Source organism: Eretmochelys imbricata, chromosome 3 (assembly GCF_965152235.1).
Source record: "Eretmochelys imbricata isolate rEreImb1 chromosome 3, rEreImb1.hap1, whole genome shotgun sequence".
NCBI lineage: Eukaryota > Metazoa > Chordata > Testudines > Cheloniidae > Eretmochelys > Eretmochelys imbricata.
The window spans coordinates 5,926,526-5,949,400 of record NC_135574.1 but is presented as its reverse complement, the minus strand read 5'-3'; the positions used below and the strand labels follow the sequence as shown (position 1 = coordinate 5,949,400).

The 22,875-nt window shown below is 50.4% G+C and overlaps 1 protein-coding gene across 2 annotated transcripts in view; it reads left to right on the top strand.

The window, feature by feature from the left end:
- EPHX2 (epoxide hydrolase 2) overlaps positions 1–22,465 on the top strand; it is a 102,307-nt gene extending 79,842 nt beyond the window's left edge. For both annotated transcript variants that reach the window (XM_077811491.1, XM_077811490.1), the window contains exons 13-19: positions 686–760; positions 3,143–3,188; positions 5,952–6,054; positions 6,461–6,530; positions 9,508–9,588; positions 10,132–10,190; positions 21,323–22,465. In XM_077811491.1, coding sequence (XP_077667617.1) covers positions 686–760; positions 3,143–3,188; positions 5,952–6,054; positions 6,461–6,530; positions 9,508–9,588; positions 10,132–10,190; positions 21,323–21,407 — 519 coding nt within the window. In that variant the 3' untranslated portion in view covers positions 21,408–22,465. The remainder of the gene's footprint in view (positions 1–685; positions 761–3,142; positions 3,189–5,951; positions 6,055–6,460; positions 6,531–9,507; positions 9,589–10,131; positions 10,191–21,322) is intronic.
- Positions 22,466–22,875: the final 410 nt, after the last annotated feature.

Genomic DNA, 22,875 nt, shown 5'->3' with positions numbered 1-22,875 from the left:
AGTTTTCACATCTGACGTCTGCTCGGTAGCCCCTAAGTTAAATGAGTTGGGGGGAGGGGGCGGTGTCTCAGTCTAGTCCCTAGCGGATGGGTGTGTATGTTACAAAACTGCTGTCATGTCTGGCACTGTTGCTGGCATCCTTGTTGATCTCCTCCAGTGGGCCAAGCAGAGGACTCGGAGCCAGGACTCCTGGGTGCTGTTTCCTACTCTACCTCTGATTTGCCGTGGGACTTACACGGAGAATGAGTGGGGAGAGAAGTTAAGTCCCTGTGAAGTGGCTGTGTCCCCTATTTTGCTGAGGCGGGGTGAGACTGTTTGTCGGGAGTGGTAGAGCTCCCTGGACCAGCGACACCATGGAAACGTGGGGCTGCTCTGCCCTCTGCTGTGCTGTGCCATGTACCCATTTCACATAGGTCACTGAACAGCCGTCTGGGTGACCAGAGATAAAAGGGCCCTGAGCTCTCCGGTCCCCTGACCATGGGAGATCCAAGTTCTCCTAACGTAGCGTTTTGTTGTCTTTTGAAATGTCACCATCCTAGCTGCGCTGATAACGACCAAACACCCCATTCCTGGGAAACAGGTTCCGTACTACCCGGAAGGCCTCTTCCCGCCAAGCCGCCCGCCAGGATTCTGGATCCTCTTTGGAGAGGGTGATTGAAAGCAGCTGCTGCTGTTTCTCTTTCAGGGTGTTGCTGAGCTTGAGCTGGAGAAGGATCTGAGCAGGACATTTAGGATCATAATCCGATCCATCAGAAAGGAGGTAAGGGCGGGGCATGCGGCTGGGCAGGGCGGGGCTTTGTGTGATCTTTATCCCATAACTGGGGTCTGAAGGAGGAGAAGCAGAGGCTGATGATCCGGCCACAGCCTGCACCCAGCACTGAACCCAAATAGCTGCCGTGTTTGTGGCCAGGGAGTCTTATAACCCTGACGATGAAAGTACACAAGGTTAACTCTCTGCTCCCATCTCTCTCACCTGGGGAGGCCTGACCATAAATTCCGGCGGGAGGGGTTTGGCATCAAGACTCAGCTGGAATTTTTGCCAACTGTTGCAACCCCCGACCCTGCTTTCTGCCACTCCATCCAACGGTGATGGGCCCGCTGGATGTTTGGAGAAGAATGTTGGCATTTAGATCATGGGTACGTTTCAGAGTTAACATGCTCTGTTGAGATGAACAGGGTGTTAATTCACACCTTTCTTGAAGACAGTAATTTGGGCTGTCTGCAGACTCAACCAAGGCACTGGTGTCTGCCTTACCTCCATTTCACGTTTGGAAGACCGTGTTCTCACTAGTAAGGGCTTGGGATGTACTTTAAGGAAACATGCTTCAATTCTGTCCCATGCTTTTGTGGCTGGGGGTGGACTTGGTGGAGGGCGCAGGGCCTTGAGCATATGGCACAGCCTGAACGCTCTCCAGGGGTTACATCAAGTCTCTTAATCTCCTTCTCGGAGCACAATACAAATAACTTCATTAACCTAGAACAGAGGCAGTAAATATTTATCAGCAGCTTCAGGGCAAAAACCCTTGATAGAGCTTTATAATTTAAACAAAATTGAAGTCTGGAAGGCAGAAAGATTCATAGTTAAGGCTTATTTTTTAATCCGGCTCAGTTGCTAACTCACTGTCGGTTGCTCTTTGCCATCACTAACTCAGGGATAATGAGATTTACCTGATATACAGTGTAAATCCAGGGGGGCCGAAGGGGGAGCCACATGCTTGAAGCAGGGACATATGGCCCATTGCTGCCGTTCTTTGGCTTGGCTTCCAGGCCTTTGCAGAGCCAATGGAGTAACAGTCCGTCCTGTGAAAGTCCAGGGAGTGAGATCAGCCTGGGAATTGAACCAACTCTCTTGCATGCCACTGGGGCATCGGGGTTCAGGCATCAAGTAATGACTGTTTTCTGTCCCAGCGGAGAGTGAGTGTGCTCCAACAGCAGCGTGGGGCGCTCGGGGCCCGCTCGCGAATTACTGGGATCCTCCTTCGCCCCAAACGCAGCATCTCGTGCTGCTTGGGGCTGGCTGGGTTAGAGCTTTCTGCAATGTCTGCTCCAAGCCGGGCAAGCAAAGCTCTGGGTAGGACTGTGCATGGTCTGGATAGGACTGGGCCAGGTCCTAAAATCCAAGCAGCCTCATTACAAAGAGCACCAGCCTCCGTGTGCGCGGATCAAATCCAGCGCTGCTTTGGTCTGTTGGCTCCTGGCTTCGGAAGGCCCCAGCAAGCCCCTTCCCCGGTGGCTCTGGTGGCTGTGCTTGGTAGCAGAGCACAGGGGAGGCCCAGTGCTGCTGTGGGCCACAAAAGCACCTTCATATGGAGCTTTGGGGAACCATTTCACAGCCTGGCCTGTCACTTCCCTGCAGCCGCCCTGCAACGCCAACCTGTCACGGTGGAGTTAACCAATAATGGTACGTTTCCAGGCTCGTTAGCTTCCTGTCCAGGTGCAGCCCTCGTAGGAGATGGAGCCAACAGCTTTAACGAGGAGCAATGCTGCATAGCCTGGCCTCTGCGTGGGGCAGACGGAGTCATGGAATCACTGGGGAAAAGAGCTGTTGGGATTTTTCTGCCCTAGTAAATGTCAAGACAAGCTGGATAGGGCTCCATATTTAATGTCAGCATGCCAGGGGGTGGAGCATCCTCCCTGTGGCCCCGCCCACTCCCAGCATGGCTCCTGTGCTCGCGTAAGTGTCTCAGTCTGGCCTGTAGAACTGTAGGAGCCAGAGATGTGGGGTCAGAGTCCTGAGGTAGGATTGTTCCTACAGCACGGTCCCTAGGGCCAGTATGAAACATACCAGCACGGGGGTGCCCCACCCCTCCCCATGGAGTCTGTTCCACCGGCAGATCCGTCTTGCTGTCCCCGGAGCTTTTCCCAACTTTTGTGAATTTCACCCCATTGCTCTGTAGCCTCTTGGGTCACTTCAACTATTTATGGCCCTGTTCTCGTTGCCTCCCGCCCCTTCTCCCTCCCCTGACCCTCGCACCTTGATTACTGCTCAGCCAAGCTATGCACGTAGCTTTTTTAAATCCAACCCCATACATCAATCCCTGGCACCACATAATTGTTCCCAAGGCTTTTCTCCGAGTTCCCCTCTGGCCGGCTGCCCTGGGAGTTAATTATCTCCTGTTAATTAGAGCCACTTCTCTTGCAGGACCAACTGCCTGTTCCACTCAACTTCACCAATATCCGGGAGCAAGGTAAGGGTACGAAATGGGCCGGGTGGGAAGGAATTTGTTGTCCCGTTCCCCAGTTATCTCCCAGTCTTGTTGTTAGCGGCGGAGGCGGAATTCTCTCATCAACAAAGTTTCAAACGCTTGCCAGAGGGGGGTACTGCCAAGCTGTTCCCAGGGCTCCCTCCCCTCCTCTCCAAGCATAGAATCATAGAATATCAGGGTTGGAAGGGACCTCAGGAGGTCATCTAGTCCAACCCCCTGCTCAAAGCAGGACCAATCCCCAACTCAATCATCCCAGCCAGGGCTTTGTCAAGCCTGACCTTAGAAACTTCTAAGGAAGGAGATTCTACCCCCTCCCTAGGTAACGCATTCCAGTGTTTCACCACCCTCCTGGTGAAAAAGTTTTTCCTAATATCCAACCTAAACCTCCCCCACTGCAACTTGAGACCATTACTCCTTGTCCTGTCCTCTTCTACCACTGAGAATAGTCTAGAACCATCCTCTCTGGAACCACCTCTCAGGTAGTTGAAAGCAGCTATCAAATCCCCCCTCATTCTTCTCTTCTGCAGACTAAACAATCCCAGTTCCCTCAGCCTCTCCTCATAAGTCATGTGTTCCAGACCCCTAATCATTTTTGTTGCCCTTCGCTGGACTCTCTCCAATTTATCCACATCCTTCTTGTAGTGTGGGGCCCAAAACTGGACACAGTACTCCAGATGAGGCCTCACCAATGTTGAATAGAGGGGAACGATCACGTCCCTCGATCTGCTGGCTATGCCCCTACTTATACATCCCAAAATGCCATTGGCCTTTTTGGCAACAAGGGCACACTGTTGACTCATATCCAGCTTCTCATCCACTGTCACCCCTAGGTCCTTTTCTGCAGAACTGCTGCCTAGCCATTCGGTCCCTAGTCTGTAGCGGTGCATTGGGTTCTTCCGTCCTAAGTGCAGGACCCTGCACTTATCCTTATTTAACCTCATCAGATTTCTTTTGGCCCAATCCTCCAATTTGTCTAGGTCCCTCTGTATCCTATCCCTGCCCTCCAGCGTATCTACCACTCCTCCTAGTTTAGTATCATCCGCAAATTTGCTGAGAGTGCAATCCACACCATCCTCCATATCATTTATGAATGGACCCGACTTCACAAGGAACCCTACAATAACAAAGGATTGGTTTGCTTGCAAGGGCTGGGCTACGCTCGCAGGTATGTTATTGTAGAGTTGTTCATTGGACGAAAGAAAGTCCAGGGACACGACAGAAGGGGATGGAGGAGAGAGAGAAGGTGTACGGAGGAGTGGATAGAAAGAAGCGTTGAATTGTCCCATAATAGTCCATATTGTCCCATAATAGTGCAACCCTACAATAACACCCCAGCGTGTGCAGCCCAAGGCTTGGGAGAAACCCTGCAGTAACAAACCGGCCTGTGTGCCTGCAGGGAGGAGAGAGGCTGGTATTAAGAAAGAAATGGCTTTTCTTTGCAAGCTGCTCTGGGTAGATCATGCACTAGGCGAGGGTGGGAGTAGTGAAATCTATGAACCAATCTGAGAAACACCCTTCATCCTTAATTAAAAGCTGGGCAGCAGCAGGGAGGCCTTGGCCAGGGGGACAGAGTGGAGCGGCTGAATGATAACCAGAGCCCCTGAAGGCAACGCTTTGAAACTCCTATCTCCCTTCTTGGGTTTCTTCCCTTTCTTGCAAATCCACTTACGCAGCGCTTTCTAATCAAATCACCCACCAATGCACGCCGCAGAAGGGCGCTATAAATAGCAGCAGCGATAAGCATTCATTACGCAGCTCCAGCTGGAGGCACGTGCCCAGAAACGGGGCTCCTGCAAAAACCTGCTGGAGGGGTGGCCTATGCAGAGGGCTGCAGGGTTCTACTCCGGGCACTGAGGGCCGGTCCAAAGGAGAAAGATGCCCTGCTAGGACTTGAAGTTGGCTTCGAAACCAGCCTAGAGCGAACCTCTGTGTGGATTTCAGTGTGAACAGCTAATCTGGGTTTAGCTGAAACCTGTTCTCAAGCCATGCAAGCGAAACTGAAATAAAGGAGTCTCACACCAAAAGAAACGAGACTCGCAGCGAACGAGGAGTGTGGGCCCGCCTTTTGGACCAGTTTAACCGTATTGGTTTAACGTCACACTGTGAGTTCTACCAGTGCCGTGTTCTCACCTAGACATGCCAGGGCTGCATGCGAGGCTCACATGACCCCCGGGACGGATACATTCTGTGAAAGCAGAGTGGTAGGTGCAGTGAGTTTGTCAGGCCTGTTAGGCGCTGCTGTTACAAACTAGAGAACCCTTTGCCAGCTGGCACCACTGGGCCTCTGTCCCACTGCCCCTGTAGCCGTTGGGCCGAACATCACGAGCTCTGGTGCATAAAGTCGAGGCACCTAAATCCACGTTTAAGTGCCTAAATAAGCGGTGTTGCGGTCACAGGCGCTGAGCACCCTCCGTGGGAGCTGCAGCTGCCACGCGCCTCTGGAGAGGAGGCTGCTCCTATAGCTGTTTAAATGAGGAGCCTGAACTCCTGGGCCGGCAGGAAACTCACACGCCATCCACCCGTCACCACAGGGCTCCCTGTCTCGGCCTAAATCCCATTCACACAGCGTCACCCGGCTTTACAACTCGGCACGGACAGAGAGGGTGGGTGCAGGGCGTCTGCAGAGGCACTCTGCAAGCCCTTAGTCCTTTGTTGGAGCCACGGCCTCGGGATCATTTGCAGTTGATCCTGCCCATGACGGTGCCTAGCAGATGTTCTCACCCTCTCTCTCCTTTCTCTCTGCAGGAGGGCTTCTGGCTGGCAAGCCAGAAGACCCACCTCCAAGCCAGATCCTACAGGGAGCGGATCTCCAGTACTTCATCCAGCAGTATAAAAAGTCTGGCTTCAGGTAAAAGCTAAGCTAAAGAACGAAGCAAGAGTCTGGCGCTGGCGAGAGGGAGGTAACTTCGGCTCTGTCTGGGATGTTCCCAGGGAAGTTGTTGTAAGGCCCTCGGCTGTTTCATTTGCAAACAAACCGCTCTGTCCCCTGCCTGGGGCTCCTGAGAATCTCCCCACTGCATGGAGGCCTTGCACGTGTTCCCAAGTGGATCCTAAGATGAACCACCATAGAAAGCCCAGCAAAGAGGGCTGTGGGGGGTCTGCCCTGGGGTCGCAAGGAAATACCAATTCAGCCAAAATCTTGGCCCGCCGATTCAGCTGCGCCTCCCCAAGGAATGCAGCAACCGAGAACGTCTCGGGGATCCCTACTAACGATTTAAGTCCCTCCCACCTTTCTCTCTCTGTCTCACCCTTAGGAGACCACTGAACTGGTACCGGAACATGCAAGCCAATTGGCAGTGGGGCCTCTCTGCAAAAGACAGGAAGGTGAGAGCTGATCCTAGTGCTGCTGTCCCTCGGCAGCTGTCTCTGGGCTCTGATCTCAGAGCAGGGGCCGGGAGCTGGGTTCGCATTCTCCATCCCGGACCCTGGGCCACTCGCAGATGAGGGAACGTGCTGGGGGCAGCCCGCGGTGCCTTCGTTACCTGGAGCAGAATTAACAGTAGTGTCGGAGAAAAAAACCAGAGTTCTCACTCTCGGGTTGGGTGCAGCAAATCAGATACACTTTATTACCTCAAGCAATTGCACAGAGGGAGAGAGTGCACTTGGACACAGGGTTTCCCCCACCTAGGCAGGTCTCTACAAGAAAACAGTTAGAGCAAGTGTTTATACCTTTATTACAGACAATAATAAGCAACAACTGCATATTGTTTATACATATTCCTTCATGATATCTTATTTTTCTTACCATTTCTCTTACAGTCTGCATTCTATTCTTATCTAATACAAGGTCACAACAGCCTCTTTCACAGTTGTTTTCCACTCGCTTTGCGCTATCCCCGCTTCTACAAATCTCACGTTTTTAAAGCTAGAGTTAGCCTGACTCCTGCTCAATAGAGAGGCCTGCATCCAAATTCCCTTTATCTGCTTCCACAATAGCTTGGTAACAGGCGCTAGGCTCATCTGTCTATCCTCCTCTAGGCTTGCAGGCACGTTGGGATCCAGCATCTGGAATGTCTGTGTTCTCTGCCAGAGGCAAAGTGTTGGCAAAGGGCAGGGTGCCCTTCATGGTACCCCCATGTGGGAGCCTGACCTGGGGATCCTGTGGGTCTGTGGGTCATCCCGCAGTTGGGACTGGGACACACCCATCCCCACTCAGTACATCCCATGGAGTGAACTGGCAACTGGTTCCTTCTCAGCCTCTAGGAGCATTGTGCCTATTCCCCCCAGGGCCTCCTTTCCACGCAAGAAAGGAAAAGTTTCCAGAGGGTGGGAATATGGGGCTGTGGAGGGCTGAAATCCCTGTCACCTGGTCAAAACACCCGGAGTCAACCAACCTCCACTGGCCAGGAGCGGGACGGGGTGCTGCAGTAGGTTATGGACTTAGGGCCAGATTTGTAAAGGTACTGTGATGCCTGCTTTAGGTACCTAAATACCTTTAAGAATCTGCCTGACCACCCCAGCAGGATTTGACCACAGTCCCAGAATTTGCTTTCAGCAGTTGCCAAACTGCCCTGCCGCAGTGCCCGGTGTTGTCCTGCCCCTTCTTGCTTTCCCTTATTCTCCACGCCGGAACTTGGGGTCAGCCTGGCGGTGCTCGGAAGAACAGGAGTTGGCACTCACGCAGCCCTCTTCCTCTGGAAATCTCAAAATGCTTTACAGAGCTGGGGAAACTGAGGCACAGAGAAGTGAGGTGGCATGACAAGGTCTCACAGCAGTTCTGTACTTTAACCACTCAGCGAGGCTGCCTTCGCAAGAGGGCAGTACCAGCCACCCAAAGGGCACTGAGCGGTTAACCAACTGGCTGGAGCAGTGAATGCGATGCTCAGACATGCGCCGGCTCTGTGACCTCGCTTCCTTTTCAGTCTCAACAAATATAAACGACAACTCTTGAGTCCATGGGTGGCCTCCAGCCTAGGGCACTTCCTCCACTGCAGATCAGCTGAGGCATTGATTGGCTGGGTCGTGATTTATATTAGACAGTGGTCATGTCCCAGCTGTTCTCCCTCGCCCCCAGGGCAGTGTGTGACAGCATGTCCCTCTGGGGTTCTGGTCTCGCTTGCATTGTCCCTGCCCTGCTCTCTTTGGGTCAGCAGCTACCCTGGGGAATTCAGAGAAGAGGGACAGAAAAGGGTCATTAGAGCCCAGCTACTCCCTCTGTCCAGCTGTTTTCTCGGGGCTGGTTGACGCGGGAGGTCAGGCTGGTTGGTCAGCGTGGTCTCAGATCGAGGAATGATCGTTTGGGGCCAGTGCAGAATTGCTCTCTACAGTCTGTCTGCTGGTGCTCTGGCTGGGATGGCCACAGGGCTTGGACGGGCATAAATTATCCTAACTGGGGCAGTTCAAAAGGGCTCCTTGTACCTCCGGATGGGCGAGCATCCCCGAGTGATTTCCTGTACAGTAGAGCAGAAATGCCTGCCAAGGTCGCAAAGCTTTGGGCTTCAGCCTGTAGCTCTCCCTCAGGGGCGGTGGGTATCGAAGCCTCTCCTAACCCATGCTGCGGCCCCACCCACACTCCCCCTCTCCCCTGAAGCCAGTGAGGGCTCAGATCCAGCTGGAGGCCTGGAGCTCAGGGCTTCGAGCAGCCAGTGGCCTGGGGGTCGGGGCGGGTGGGCCAGGGCTCCTCCATCCGCAGGGGTGGGGGCGGTTGGGGCTCTCATAGGTGGGGGGGGCAGGGCCTTGGGAGGAGGTGGGGGGGCAGAGGACTAGCCTCCCCGAAGGGGGGTGGTTCACGCGCCGCCCATGCTCTCCATACACTGGATAAATGGATTGAAATTCAAGTGTGGTTATCTGCAAAGGAGCAATTGCAACAAGCCCTGGGGCTCCCCTTCTGCAGGTGTTTCATGCGCACCATTGTGCGTGGCCTTTGGGCAGCGCATCATCACCTGGGGAGGGAGGCAGGCAGGCAGCAGAGTGGGACAGCCAGGTGGCAGGGCTGCCACTTCTCCAGACTCACTGCCGTATGGCAGCCCCTGGCTCTCCCAGCTCCTGTCCCTGCCGTGGCTTGTAAAGGCCTGTTGGTCTGAGAGCAATCCACTCTCCCTAGCCGTGTTCCCCGTCCTTGCAGATCTGGGCTCCTAAGGTGGTGCAGGAGGCCACGCAGTGAGCCGGGCAGCTGCCAGGTAACCACAGTTCTTGTCCCCTGCCCACCGCACTCCCCTGGAGTCCAGGTGAGTCTGCCCCACTCCGCACCACTGGTAGTGGCTATTGATCGCTACCCCGCTGGGGAAGGAGATTGTTTACAGAGCGGACGATTTGATCTGGGGGCGTCTCGTTTCCTAGCCCTGTCTTGATCCCCCTGCAGATCCTGGTTCCAGCTTTGATGGTTACTGCTGGGAAGGACTTTGTTCTCCATCCTAAGCTGAGTAAAGGCATGGAGGAGTGGGTAAGTGATCAGCATTATCCACCCTGATAAGACGCTGCCTGATGGCGTCCTGGTTCCCCGGCGGCCAGGGATATCCAGTGTCGTTGGGCTGACGTCGGTTCCCTCGGACTCCGTCCCAGTTGAATGCATCCCTCGTAAGTGGCTCATGCTTCACGTGTGAAGCAACTGTGGGGAGTTCCCAGAAGCAGGAGGGCCTTGAACCAAAGCCTGCAGCTTCCTTGACTAACGAGCTGCATAAATCCCGTAAGCTGTGCCAGCTGAGAAGGGCGATCAGACCTCATACTTCAGGTCACGTGCAGGGGTCAGGCCGAAATGCTCTTCGAGCTCGGTATAGCACCACACGCCTGGGCCAGGGAGTTGACCTTCCTCTCAGGCGTCAGGAATTGGCCACCGCTGGGGTCATGGTGCCAGGCTCGATGGGGCTGATCCCATACGGCCGGTCCTAAGCAGCAACCTGTTCTAAAAGCCTTTGTACCTTTGAGGGGCACGGCAGCCTCTGTGGAGCGAAACCGTGTCTCATTGTTCTTCTGCACCTCTGTCCAGATTCCCCAGCTGACCCGGGGCCACATTGAAGAGTGCGGACACTGGATTCAGATGGAAAGGTACCGCATGCACAGCGGGGGCGGGTTGGCGAGCGGTTAAAGACCCGCTGGGGGCCTGAATGTAAGCGCTGCTTGGAAGCCAGCTCTCGCTCCAGTGACCTTGCGCAGAGCGAGCTTTCGGCAAGTCTAAATAGGTGTGGTGAGGGAGTGGGGTGCCGTGGCTGGTGTTTGCTAAAGGCTCGGACGGGTCTGGTGACTGAGAACGCTCGCAGCCCTGCAAGCGGAGCTAGTAAGGGCAGTTAGCTCTTGTGGTCTGATCCGTGAACTGATTTGCCCACAGGGATCATCACGGATTATTCCCCCTGCACCCCCGGCTCGATGATGAAGCCTTGTGCAATTAGCTAAATGAATTAGTGACAAGTATGAGCCTATGCTGGAGGGACTAGACCAAATGGGTCATGGCAGATCACTGCGTATTTGGCTCTGATTTTCAGTGGGCTGAGCGCCCCCAGCTCCCATTGACTTCAGAGGGAGCCAGGGTGGCTCAGCACCTCCATGAATTAGGCCTGTGCATATGGCAGCATTACCGCCCGGGGCCACAACACAGCTCCTGACTTTGCCGCGAGCCTTCGTCTTCATCCCATGGCCCAGCACAAGAATTCGGAGAGGCTACCCCCACCGAGCCAGCTGCTTGCGGCACTTAGGCAAAATCCCCCGGTGAGGTCAGTGGAGGTTCTGCCTGCATGGGGACTGTTGGATTTGACCCCAAATGCACGTCCCGCCCACCAGCTCACGAGAGCGTTCATTACCGCCCCGGTCGTGCCGCACGGGGAGCTCCCCTGGGCTGCAGGGCAAGTCTTCAGTGACATCAGCCCAGCTGGGACCTCCGGCAGCTCATGTGCGATCCAAGCATCCCTGCCTTACTGTGCTGCAGCTTCCAAGCTTGTTCTCTGGCAGCTTGCGATTGTGTAAAGAATGGTGCGGTCCAGCCCGCTGGGGGGCGTGGGGTTTTTTTATGAGCTCTATTAAAGTAGCCTCATTAGCTTAGCCCATGTCCTCAGCTGGCCTTTATTTCAACACAAGTAATTATCAGCGAAAGAGAGCCAAAGATGAGCCAGGCTGGGAGGGATCGTCTCACAAGAACGGATTAGAACGGCTAAGTGTGTGCGGCTCACATACCCGGTGACGGAGAGGCAATTACCATCAGCATCTCCAGGTCACTGGAGGGGGAAGGGAATTGTGGACGGTGAGGCAAGCGGGCCTGAGCCGGAGTCATGGGGGTTCGTTAGGAAAAGGCAAAAGTTAGTCAAAGTTCAACCTATACATTCTGTGGTCCTTATATGGCCCCTTTTACTGGAGTGTCTGAGTACCCCAGTCGCGAGCATTGTGAACTGGTGGGTGCTCTCCGGCCCCGGGAAGTTCAGACAGTAATTGAGGTACTAATATTTATCAAAAGGACTGTGTCACTATTTAATGTATCCTGATCTACACCCAAAGTCTCTAGTTCTCTTACCTCTCTGGCAAGGCCTCAGTTTCCAGGGGAGGCTTCTGCACCGAGGGTCTAGGAGGAGTGTGAATGGCAAATTCAATTTGACTTTCGTTTAGCAATAAACCATTATACTACATTTCCCTCATGGAGTACGTTCTTATCTCTGACACTGATTCCTCCTAGTGCAGGGTGAATGCATTTGAGGGGCTACTAGTAATGCTCCTGATATTTATGTCATGGGATGTGGGCTCCTCCAAATTCTCACAAGAATAGTGTATCTTAGCTCATCCATCCTTTATCGGACTACTTCGTTTCTTCACATTCTTCCTCGGTATATTTTCCATTTTAAATATGGGCCAGAATGGCCATCTCCAGGCTTTCTTCTAGGAAATGCAAACAAGTGTGCTGTATGCAGTGAATACAGGCACCCTTTCTGAAGTTTACGCTGCTTCTCTTCCCTAGAGCCTTAGAGAACGTGGGCACTAGCTACCGAGCTATGGATTTGTACTAACACTTAGCTCTACAGTCTGGAACACTGAAATGGTCTGCAAAGATCCTTCCTCTAAGAAGTGGAAGCGTTACACTGTAAATTTAACAGCTGTAAAGAGTTCATAGACTTGGGAAGAGGGTGCATTTATTTCATTTTAATTGCACTGTCCTGATAGGGGCCAGTCTCCCAGGTGCTCTCGTATTAGAACCTGCCCCCCCAAACCTAATACATTTTCCCCAGCAGGTGCTGATCTTTTCTTCAACCCCTGCCCCTTTCTGCCCCTGTTTTTCCTTAGGTTCTGCTTCAGAGTGCATCCTTCCTCATCCTTCTCCCCCTCTTGCAAGGAACTGGGTCTGATTTATGTAGGCCCAGACACCCTCCACACACACACACACACACACACACACACACTGCCAGCAGTCTCTGAGAGGACTGGATAATTTGTCAGCTCCTTTTTTTCTTCTCTCCCTCCCAGCATGTGACCCTTCACTCTGTCACAAACATATTTATCTTCACACACCCCTGGGAGGGAGGGCGTGACTAGTATCTCCATTTTACAGATGGGTAAACTGAGGCACAGTGAGGTTAAGTGACTTGCCCAAGGTCACACAGGCAGTCAGAGTTGAGTTGAGCTCAAGTCTCTGCCGATCACCCTAACTGCTGGCCCATCCTTCCTCCCAAGGAGTTTGAGAAGCCATCTGCCTAGGGAAGTGGGGGGAGCACCATCACTTGGGATGTGTAAGACGTGCTAACCATATTGCTACCTCTACCGTCCCCTTCCACAAGAGCAGCGAGTTCTTTCTTCCCCTTAGCTGTTGCTGACTTTTAGCAGGACATTGCAGGTATTTGAAAGGGCCTGGCCCAAGCAAATAGAGGCCCACAATGGGAGGTGGGGGCCAAAGGTGTAAATTAAAGGCTCCACCCTTTCTTTAATTTAAACCTTCATATCATTGGAAAGGAAACGACACAGCTGAGATTCCTTTACCCTTGCCCATCAGCCAGTGGGTGAAACCACCATCCCTAGGTCTCTGTCTCTTGTCTATGTAAGTCTCCATTCCGTTTCTCTCCTAGAGCTCAGCCCCACAGAAAGGATCCATCCTCCCAAATTACCCACCTACCCCTTCTTCATGCCCCAGAACCTCTGCACCTCTGAGAGAGAGCACTTCATCTTCTCCAGGGAGGCTTCTTGAGAAATAACTCCCCACTGACTGCTCATCCATGACTCCTTGAATTAAATCACGGGTCTGCCTGAATGTCAGAAAAGCTGTAAAAAAGCCGATAGACTGAAAGGCAGTTAAGTCAGCAGGCGCAATTGGATTTCTGCAAAGTGCATGTGTAATATGATAAATACTAACGGCCGATAGATAAATCTCTCTGCAGCACCACTTGAATCAGACTCGGTTTCTGCTGTTTTACAAGACAATATAAAATCTCTCGTCAACTAAATTGCAAGGCGGAATATTCTCCTGGCTTTACAGGGTACGAATGCCAGTGTTAAGAGTGTCTAGTGCAGTAAAGGTCAGAGTCGTTAGACAGTCCAAAGGCTGGAGAGAGATCAGTGCTGAATAATGTTACTTTCTATTAGCACGTATAACAGAACAGGCTCACACCTCTCTCGGCATGCACCGGCTGCCTGCAGAGTGGGTTTGTAATGGAAACTGCTCCTTGACCAGAACTAGATTGTAGCGTTTTGTACTAAAGCGTAATAATTTATATGTGAGGTTTGAGTGCCTGATCCAAAGCTGCATGGAGCGCCTCCCATTGACAGGCCCAGAGAGCAGTGACGTTGCAGGAGAAGGATGTTAAGCAGAGACCACCTTGAAAAGAACCAGCAGAGGATTCGTTAGTTGCCTGCATGACTGTTGGAATGGATTGAAGAGCTTCCTCCGCTTTCCTCTCCCCCAGGGCGGTTTGAATTATTTTGCCATGGGACCTGAACGCTCCTTAAATTTTGGGAGAGTTTGGATCCCATCTGATTTTCCCAGCTGGTCTCACTGGGCCTGATTTGTCTTCTGAGCCCCATTTGGTGTAAAGCTGGGGTAACTCCATTCAAGTCAAGGCAGTTCCACTGGGATACAGGAGAGGAGAATTGGGCCCATAAGCATTATGTGATAGTGCATCAGTAAAGAGTTACAGCATTCACCCAGCGTTTTTTTGCTTTCAAAGACTAATTAGTCTCTGCTCCCAACTCCCCGTATGATAGACATTATAATCTTCATTCCACAGATAAGGCAGTGGAAGCAAAGAGAGATTAATTGGCTTGCATCAAGCCCCACACAGGTCACTGGCAGAGGTCTAGTCATGTTAGAACTCAAGGTCTCCTGGCTCCTTCTCCTTCAGTTCTGTATGCTCGCATGCACCCATGTGGAGTATCACACCTTGGTATGGTTGTATAGTTCACAAAAGCCCAATCACTGCACTGGAACGTGATTTTTTTTCAAGTGTTCAGGTTGATTGCAAAACCAGGTTTCCTCAGATAAGACAAAGTTTGAGTTCCTCGTTCAGGATGACACACCGATGAACTTCTGAAACAAAGCTGGGTTGGAGTCATTCACTGGCCAACCAGCATCTGTACCATCTCCTTGGGTGAAAACTTGCTTCTTCCTTAGTGTTCAAATAACTCAGGAATGTCAGAATGGATGTTTTCAAAACTTAAATGGTTCCATGGCTGTTTAATGTGATTACATCTTATTTATTTTGTTTCTCTCTTGCGTTCTGGCAGAAGTTCCTCATGTTGCAAACTCATCACATGTTTGCAGTTTAGTGGCTTCTGCTTGTCTCAGTTTTAAGCTCCCAACATGTAATTCTTGGGAAATCCCTTGAAAACTGCCTTGTGTATGAACCAGACTTCACACAAACTATGCTGACTGACACCATCTGAGGATTTGGCTCTAAAAGCTGAATTAAATAGAGAACTCTAGGATGCCAGCAACATGCAAAATGCAATCTTCAGGGGATTTCCCAAGGATTCCAGACATTGTGACAAGTTGAAGCTACGAAAGCACAAATTGTTGGTGAGCTTGCAACATGAGCTTGCAAAACCAGCAATCTGTACTCTTAGTATTCCCTAAATTGGTTTTTAACTGTGTGAAAGGGCAATGCTGACCTTGCTAGATCCTAATAGAGTAGATCAAAACATCACCTCAAAAATAACATTTATTTCTTGCTCGATGCTCTATTTGTGGGCTTTGTTCTCACCCCATGCCAGTCAGATCTGTAGAATAATCAACCAACGGAAACCCTATTCCTGGATACTTCAAACTCTACCAGATGAGGCACTGGCGAAGATAGTAGAAGGACCAGTTCTGCATTGATCAATGGTCAATATGACTTAGGAAAAGCTTTAGGTGCCGCAACTGGGGAGCTCAGGTGTTGGTGATAGACCCCAGTGTAAGGACCTGGATGTGGGGAGGGATAGCTCAGTGGTTTGAGCATTGGCCTGCTAAACCTAGGGTTGTGAGTTCAATCCTTGAGGGGGCCATTTAGGGATCTGGGGCAAAAATTGGGGATTGGTCCTGCTTTGAGCAGGGGGTTGGACTAGATGACCTCCTGAGGTCCCTTCCAACCCTATGATTCTGTCTATTCTATAGATAGATCTGGTGTCTAGTCCCAGTTCCTTGGGTGTGATTTAGGGCAAGTTTGTTAACGTACACGTGCCACAGTTGCTTCATCGGTAGAATGAAGATCAGCGTTGATGCTTAACTCGGGAGTGCTGTGAAACACTTGGGAGATCCTCAGCTGGAAGGTGCTGAACAAGTGACTGTTAATAACAGGTCTTTTCCGTCTTTAATTTCTCTGAGAAACTCTAACGCCATTCAGTCCACAAGCATTTGTTCTGAGGAGTGTTGACTCTTTGAGCTAGCAGCTCTCACCATTTGTACTAGAAAGAGATTTTTTTTTTAAAATGCGATTAGAAACATGATTTAAACGTCAAGGTTCCGTGCTGACATTTCTCTAACTGTATTAAATGCAACCTCTATTTACCACTCAGTCACTGGCCCCGCCAGCCATCCTGGAGCCAACATGCATGGACTACTGACAACAGATGTCAAAAAGCACTTGTATGAGAGAGCTACTATGTGATTGGCTAATGTGGAAGACAAGTGATCCTCTGAGCCAATCAACAAGCAGCCTTTTGATCATGGTCCAGTGAGTAATTCTGAGATACCAGCATCCGTCAGACAAAGGGGTGACAGTATCTAGCACTGACAGGTTTCAGAGTTAGTCTGTATCAGCAAAAAGAACAGGAAGACTCCACAAAAGCTTATGCTCAGATAAATGTTAGTGTCTAAGGTGCCACAAGTCCTCCTGTTCTTCTTATTATCTAGCACGGTCGCCCTCTGAGACTGGAGTCAGCAGAAGCGATGTCTGTCATCATCAGTGTCTATCACTGGAAATAAATACTTGGGGTTCACTCCATCTGGAGGCGATGCCCTGTCACTTTCCCAGTGACATTGTCTCTTGGGTGGTTCTTTTACTGACTGCTATCAAGATGTGCCCAGGACGTGGAAGATCATTCATGTCCTGGGGGGAAGGGGGAAAGGGCTGCTTGCTGAATTGTGGCTGTAGCAGATAATTAGACACCTTCTTGCTCTCTCTCAATCCTGCTACTGAACTTGGCACCTTTCACTTAAAGACTTCCTTTTGCTTTACAGCACTAGCTTGTCAACCCTCACTTGCACCGTCTTTGCCATCCTCTGTTGATCACGCCACTCTGGGGTGGAGTGGGCTGCTGTAGCTGTTTGGCAGCACTGCTATACCAGGCAGCACTGTAGGGTGGGAAATGAATCCCATATCCAAGGGGAATTTCAGGGAGGCAGAAGGGAATCACCCACACTGGAATTTGTTGCTTTCCTCTGATGTTGGCCACTGCTGAACAAGGTGGGCTGATTTGGTCTGTCTCAGATGTTTCCGCAGCACCTCTCACCATGGTATCCAGGCACCAACCCATTAATGCAAATGTTCTGCTTCTCTTTGCATGAATCCTGGGTGTCTCCAAAAGGAGGTGTTCAAAGCCTAGGAGGTAAAGGAGCCTTCAACACCCAGTTCACTGACCTATTTTTGACAACCACAGGGACTGTGACCATCTTACGGGCCTCACAGTTCAATCCTTGAAGAAAAATCACAGCCTAAGCTTTCCCCCACATACCGGCTGAGGTCACTGTGCCCTATTGCCAAGCATCGTTAGAGCCGAGCAGACCGAGCCCCCCGCACCCTTGTGTCTGTCACATGCATGTGTCTGCTTCTCACCACTGGATAAAATATCAAGTATCTGCATGGATGGGAACAAAATGATTGACTGGTTCATACCGAGGAGACAGTAGGTACTGACAAGTGGGTCTTCCCCTTTGAAGACGTCTAGCAGGGTTGTGTTGGCTGATCCATTGGCCTGAAATGGATTTGCTGGAGGATTGATGCAGACCCCCTCCCATGCACATTCCAACTTGGATGAGAGGGAACAAAGGTCAGTGAGTTAATGCTGACCTGTGTTTCTCTACTGGGAAAAAGCCAGATGATGGATTCATATCACAGGATGAGGAAATACTTTCCAGTCCAGCAGTAACTCAGGAGGATGTTAAACAGCAGCTCCTAATGATATTAGACATTTTAAATTAGCAGCTCCAGATAACTTGCATCCAAGAGTTTTAGAAGAGCTGACCAAGGAGCTCACTGGTGTCAAAACTGGGATATGGATGGTCTGACCTAGCGGGTAGAACCAGGAGTCTGGGCTAGTGGTCGGAGCAGAAGTAGGGCCTGATAGTTTGAACAGGAATCAGGGGTCAAGCCAAGGGGTCAGAGCTGGCGTCGGAAACCAAGAGTCAAGTTGAAGATTGGAGCCAGAGTCAGGGATCAGGAGTCTAGCTGAAGATCGTAGCTGGCAACTGGGATCAGGAATCAAGCTAAGGGTTAGAGCTGGGACCAATGCAGGGAATAAGAAAGAGCTATGTTGTAGCAGAAGACTGGGTACTACCAAGTTGCACAGACAGCTTCCTGGAACTCCTTCCATGCTTAAATAGTGCACCTGGACCAATCAGAAGTTGGTGGGAGGTGCTACCAATCAGGTCCTCTGTGGGTGGCACTTCCTGTGGTCCTTAGTCTCCCAGGCTTTATAGTGCTTTGATTGCCGCTCTGCCACGTGGTAGCATAGATGCTTCAGTTGCTCAGAGCCCTGCAGATCTGGGTTCTAGCCTGAGTGTCCCTCCAGTCTGGACCATTAGGGTTGATTTTTTTTCAATAAGTTGTCGTAACTCCCCCGGCCTTTAAAAAGGGTAAACGGGATGACCCAGGTAGTCTCAGACCTGTCAGCCTGGCATCGATCCTGGGCAAAACAATGGAGTGACAGATAAGGGACTCTAATAATAAGGGCAGAGCTCTTCTTGACCTGCTGCTCACAAACTTGGAAGAATTAGTAGGGGAAGCAAAAGTGGATGGGAACCTGGGAGGCAGTGACCATGAGATGGTCGAGTTCAGGATCCTGACACAAGGAAGAAAGGTAAGCAGCAGAATACGAACCCTGGACTTCAGAAAAGCAGACTTTGACTCCTTCAGGGAACTGATGGGCAGGATCCCCTGGGAGAATAACAAGAGGGGGAAAGGAATCCAGGAGAGCTGGCTGTATTTTAAAGAATCCTTATTGAGGATGCAGGGACAAACCATCCCGATGTGTAGAAAGAAAATATGGCAAGCGACCACCTTGGCTTAACAGTGAAATCCTTGCTGATCTTAAACACAAAAAAGAAGCGTACAAGAAGTGGAAGATTGGACAAATGACCAGGGAGGAGTATAAAAATATTGCTCAGGCATGCAGGAGTGAAATCAGGAAGGCCCAATCACACTTGGAGTTGCAGCTAGCAAGAGATGTTAAGAGTAACAAGAAGGGTTTCTTCAGGTATGTTAGCAACAAGAAGAAAGTCAAGGAAAGTGTGGGCCCCTTACTGAATGAGGGAGGCAACCTAGTGACAGAGGATGTGGAAAAAGCTAATGTACTCAATGCCTATTTTTGCCTCTGTCTTCACGAACAAGGTCAGCTCCCAGACTACTGCACTGGGCAGCACAGCATGGGGAGGAGGTGACCAGCCCTCTGTGGAGAAAGAAGTGGTTCGGGACTATTTAGAAAAGCTGGATGTGCACAAGTCCATGGGGCCGGATGCACTGCATCCGAGAGTGGTAAAGGAGTTGGTGGCTGTGATTCAAGAGCCATTGGCCATTATCTTTGAAAACTCATGGCATCGGGGGAAGTCCCGGATGACTGGGAAAAGGCTCACGTAGTGCCCATCTTTATTTAAAAAAAAAAAAGAAAAAAGAAAAAAAAAGAAAAAAGGGAAGGAGGAGGATCCGGGGAACTACAGGCCAGTCAGCCTCATCGCAGTCCCTGGAAAAATCATGGAGCAGGTCTTCAAGGAATCAATTCTGAAGCACTTAGAGGAGAGGAAAGTGATCAGGAACAGTCAGCATGGATTCACCAAGGGCAAGTCATGTCTGACTAGTCTAATTGCCTTCTAAGACGAGATAACTGGCTCTGTGAATGAGGGGAAAGCGGTGAACGTGTTGTCCCTTGACTTTAGAAAAGCTTTTGACACGGTCTCCCACGGTATTCTTGCCAGCAAGTTAAAGAAGTATGGGGTGGATGAATGGACTATAAGGTGGGTAGAAAGTTGGCTAGATCGTCGGGCTCAACGGGTAGTGATCAGTGGCTCCATGTCTAGTTGGCAGCCGGTATCAAGCGAAATGCCAAAAGGGCTGGTTTTGTTCAATATCTTCATTAATGATCTGGAGGATGGCGTGGATTGCACCCTCAGCAAGTTTGCATATGACACTAAACTGGCAGAAGAGGTAGATACGCTGGAGGGTAGGGATAGGATACAGAGGGACCTAGACAAGTCAGAGGATTGGGCCAAAAGAAATCTGATGAGGTTCAACAAGGACAAGTGGAGAGTCCTGCACTTAGGACAGAAGAATCCCATGCACCGCTACAGACTGGGGACCGAATGGCTCGGCAGCAGTTTCTGCAGAAAAGGACCTAGGGGTGACAGTGGACGAGAAGCTGGATATGAATCAACAGTGTGCCCTTGTTGCCAAGAAGGCCAATGGCATTTTGGGATGTAGATGTAGGGGCATTGCCAGCAGATCGAGGGACATGATCATTTCCCTCTATTCGACATTGGTGAGGCCTCATCTGGAGTACTGTGTCCAGTTTTGGACCCCACACTACAAGAAGGATGTGAAAAAAATTGGAAAGCGTCCAGTGGAGGGCAACAAAAATGATTAGGGGTCTGGGGCACATGATTTATGAGGAGAGGCTGAGGGAACTGGGATTGTTTAGTCTACAGAAGAGAAGAATGAGGGGGGATTTGATAGCTGCTTTCAACTACCTGAAAGGTGGTTCCAAAGAGGATGGATCTAGACTATTCTCAGTGGTAGCGGATGATAGGACAAGGAGTAATGGTCTCAAGTTGCAGTGGGGGAGATTTAGGTTGGATATTAGGAAAAACTTTTTCACTAGGAGGGTGGTGAAACACTGGAATGCGTTACGTAGGGAGGTGGTGGAATCTCCTTCCTTAGAGGTTTTTAAGGTCAGGCTTGACAAAGCCCTGGCTGGGATGATTTAGTTGGGGATTGGTCCTGCTTTGAACAGGAGGTTGGACTAGATGACCTCCTGAGGTCTCTTCCAACCCTGATAGTCTATGATTCTATGATAACAAAGAGTTTAAAGGAGGGTAATAATTAATGCCAGTAAACATGGATTTATGGAAAATAGATTTTGTCCAATTCATTTTTTGAAGAGATTACAAGTTTGGTTGATAAAAGCAGGAGTGTTGATGTAATAGTATTCAGTAGGGCATTGGACTTGGTACAATGCTTTGATTGAAAAATTAGAACAATAAAATAATTAACGTTCTGTTTAGTCAAAAAGGCATTTTTGGGTCAAATTTTCAGCCTCTTCTAATTGGCAGCCTGCATTTTCCCCACGTTAATGCCACTTTTTATTAACAACTGGCGGTAACGAGGTATCATTTTCTTCTAAACTTTCCATGGGAAATAATATTTCCCCACAGCAAAGCAGGACAGCTGTGAGATCTGTTGGGCTACGGAGCAGTCTCCCTCGGAAATGGATGGAAGCCTAATTCCTTGGGACGTGAAACTAGGCTGGAGAAAGCACAGTAAGGAGTATTCCTAGCTTCACGGAGTGTTTTTCTGTTTTTGTTTTTACAGGGCAGCTGATCTGAATAAGATCCTCATCAAGTGGCTAGAGGATGTTCACGACAATTCTTTGCTGCAGAAGATTTCGAAACTCTGAATTTGCCCTTGGAAGATCTCAACGTCCAGCTTCCTGCTTCATTTGAGTATCTTGCTGCTTGTGCAATGGTGAGGGCCCTGCCAGTTTCGTACTGGGGGCAGCTGCACTCCCTATAAGCTAGGTTTTGCCTCTGGGTTTTGGTTTTCAAGCTAGCCAGCGGAAAAGGTGGGGAAGCCTGGGCCCAGCGAGCCACATCAAGCAGGATAACGGCCTTTCTTTTTGCTTGCGTCTGAATGCAAGCATCTCAGCGAGGGATTTTAGCATCAGGCTCTGATTTGAGGCAGTTCTCCTGCATGTGTTGTGATGTAAGACACTGACCTCTCCCAGCAAATGAGGAGGCCAAATCGAAGTCTGAAAGCCGCAGGGAGCAGTAAATCGAGAGTCATTATATACTTAGCAAATAAAGTAAACTGCAGAAAAATAGAGGGGCCAGGCGGGGCAGGGGAGGAAATTTCCTGGCTAGAAGTGACTGAACATTTCAAGCTAGGAAATAGAGTTTAGAGGGGATGGGTGACTTCCCAAGTGACTCCTGCATCTACAGCTAATTCAGTTAGTAATGATTCTGAACCACTCATCTGAAACCCTGTAAATGTTTTGTAGGGTTAAGCTTCCACCTCTGGCATTCAAACTCACTGCTCTGGGTTTGGTTGGCTCTGCCCCCAAACCAGAAAGGCCTGTTTTCTAGTTCAGACATGGCCAATGCCTTTGCGATAAGAGATGAGTGGAGGAGTTTTTGTCCCATGAAATCTCCTGAAAGCAGCTAGCGCCTCTTGATGTCCACTGTTCAGATTGGAGACCAGTGATGTCAGTTCTGACCTGGCCGCGTGCCCAAACCTTGGACCCTGGCCAGCTGCTAGTCAAGCCCTAAGTGCTGCCTTGCTTGGGCACGAGTGTTTATTTTCCTTGTGATTGAGGCTTTTGTTGTCAATTTAAGCTGTACATTTGAGGGTTTCATACGGGGTTGGCTGGATACTAATCGCTCTTTTATGCTGCTTTGAAAACTCACTTCTGCTTTTATTATTTCAAGCGTCTTTTGTAAACCAGCAACTGAAATAAATCACAGAATTGATTTCATGGCATCCAGTGTTCTTCCAGTTGGGGCCCGGTTATGTTCATGCTGGTGGATATGCTTTGTAAGGCGTGTTTGCAGTAATTGTCACCCCTCAGTGTTTTTGGAAGATGCTCAGTGGGGTTAACAGTGGAACCCAATGGATAACCCCACAGATTCGAAGGCATCCTTTTCAGAAGGGAGCCTTGCTGCAAGCCAGAAATGGGGTGGGGTGTTCTCTTGAGGTGAGTAAGTGTTGTGCTCTGAAAATGGGGGACTAATAACACAAAGCTTTCAACTGGAATCTAGATCTCCGCTCTCCTTCCCATAACATAAGAACAGCCATACTGAGTCAGACCAAAGCTCCATCGAGCCCAGTCTCCAGTCTTCCGACAGTGGCCAATGCCGGATGTCCCAGAG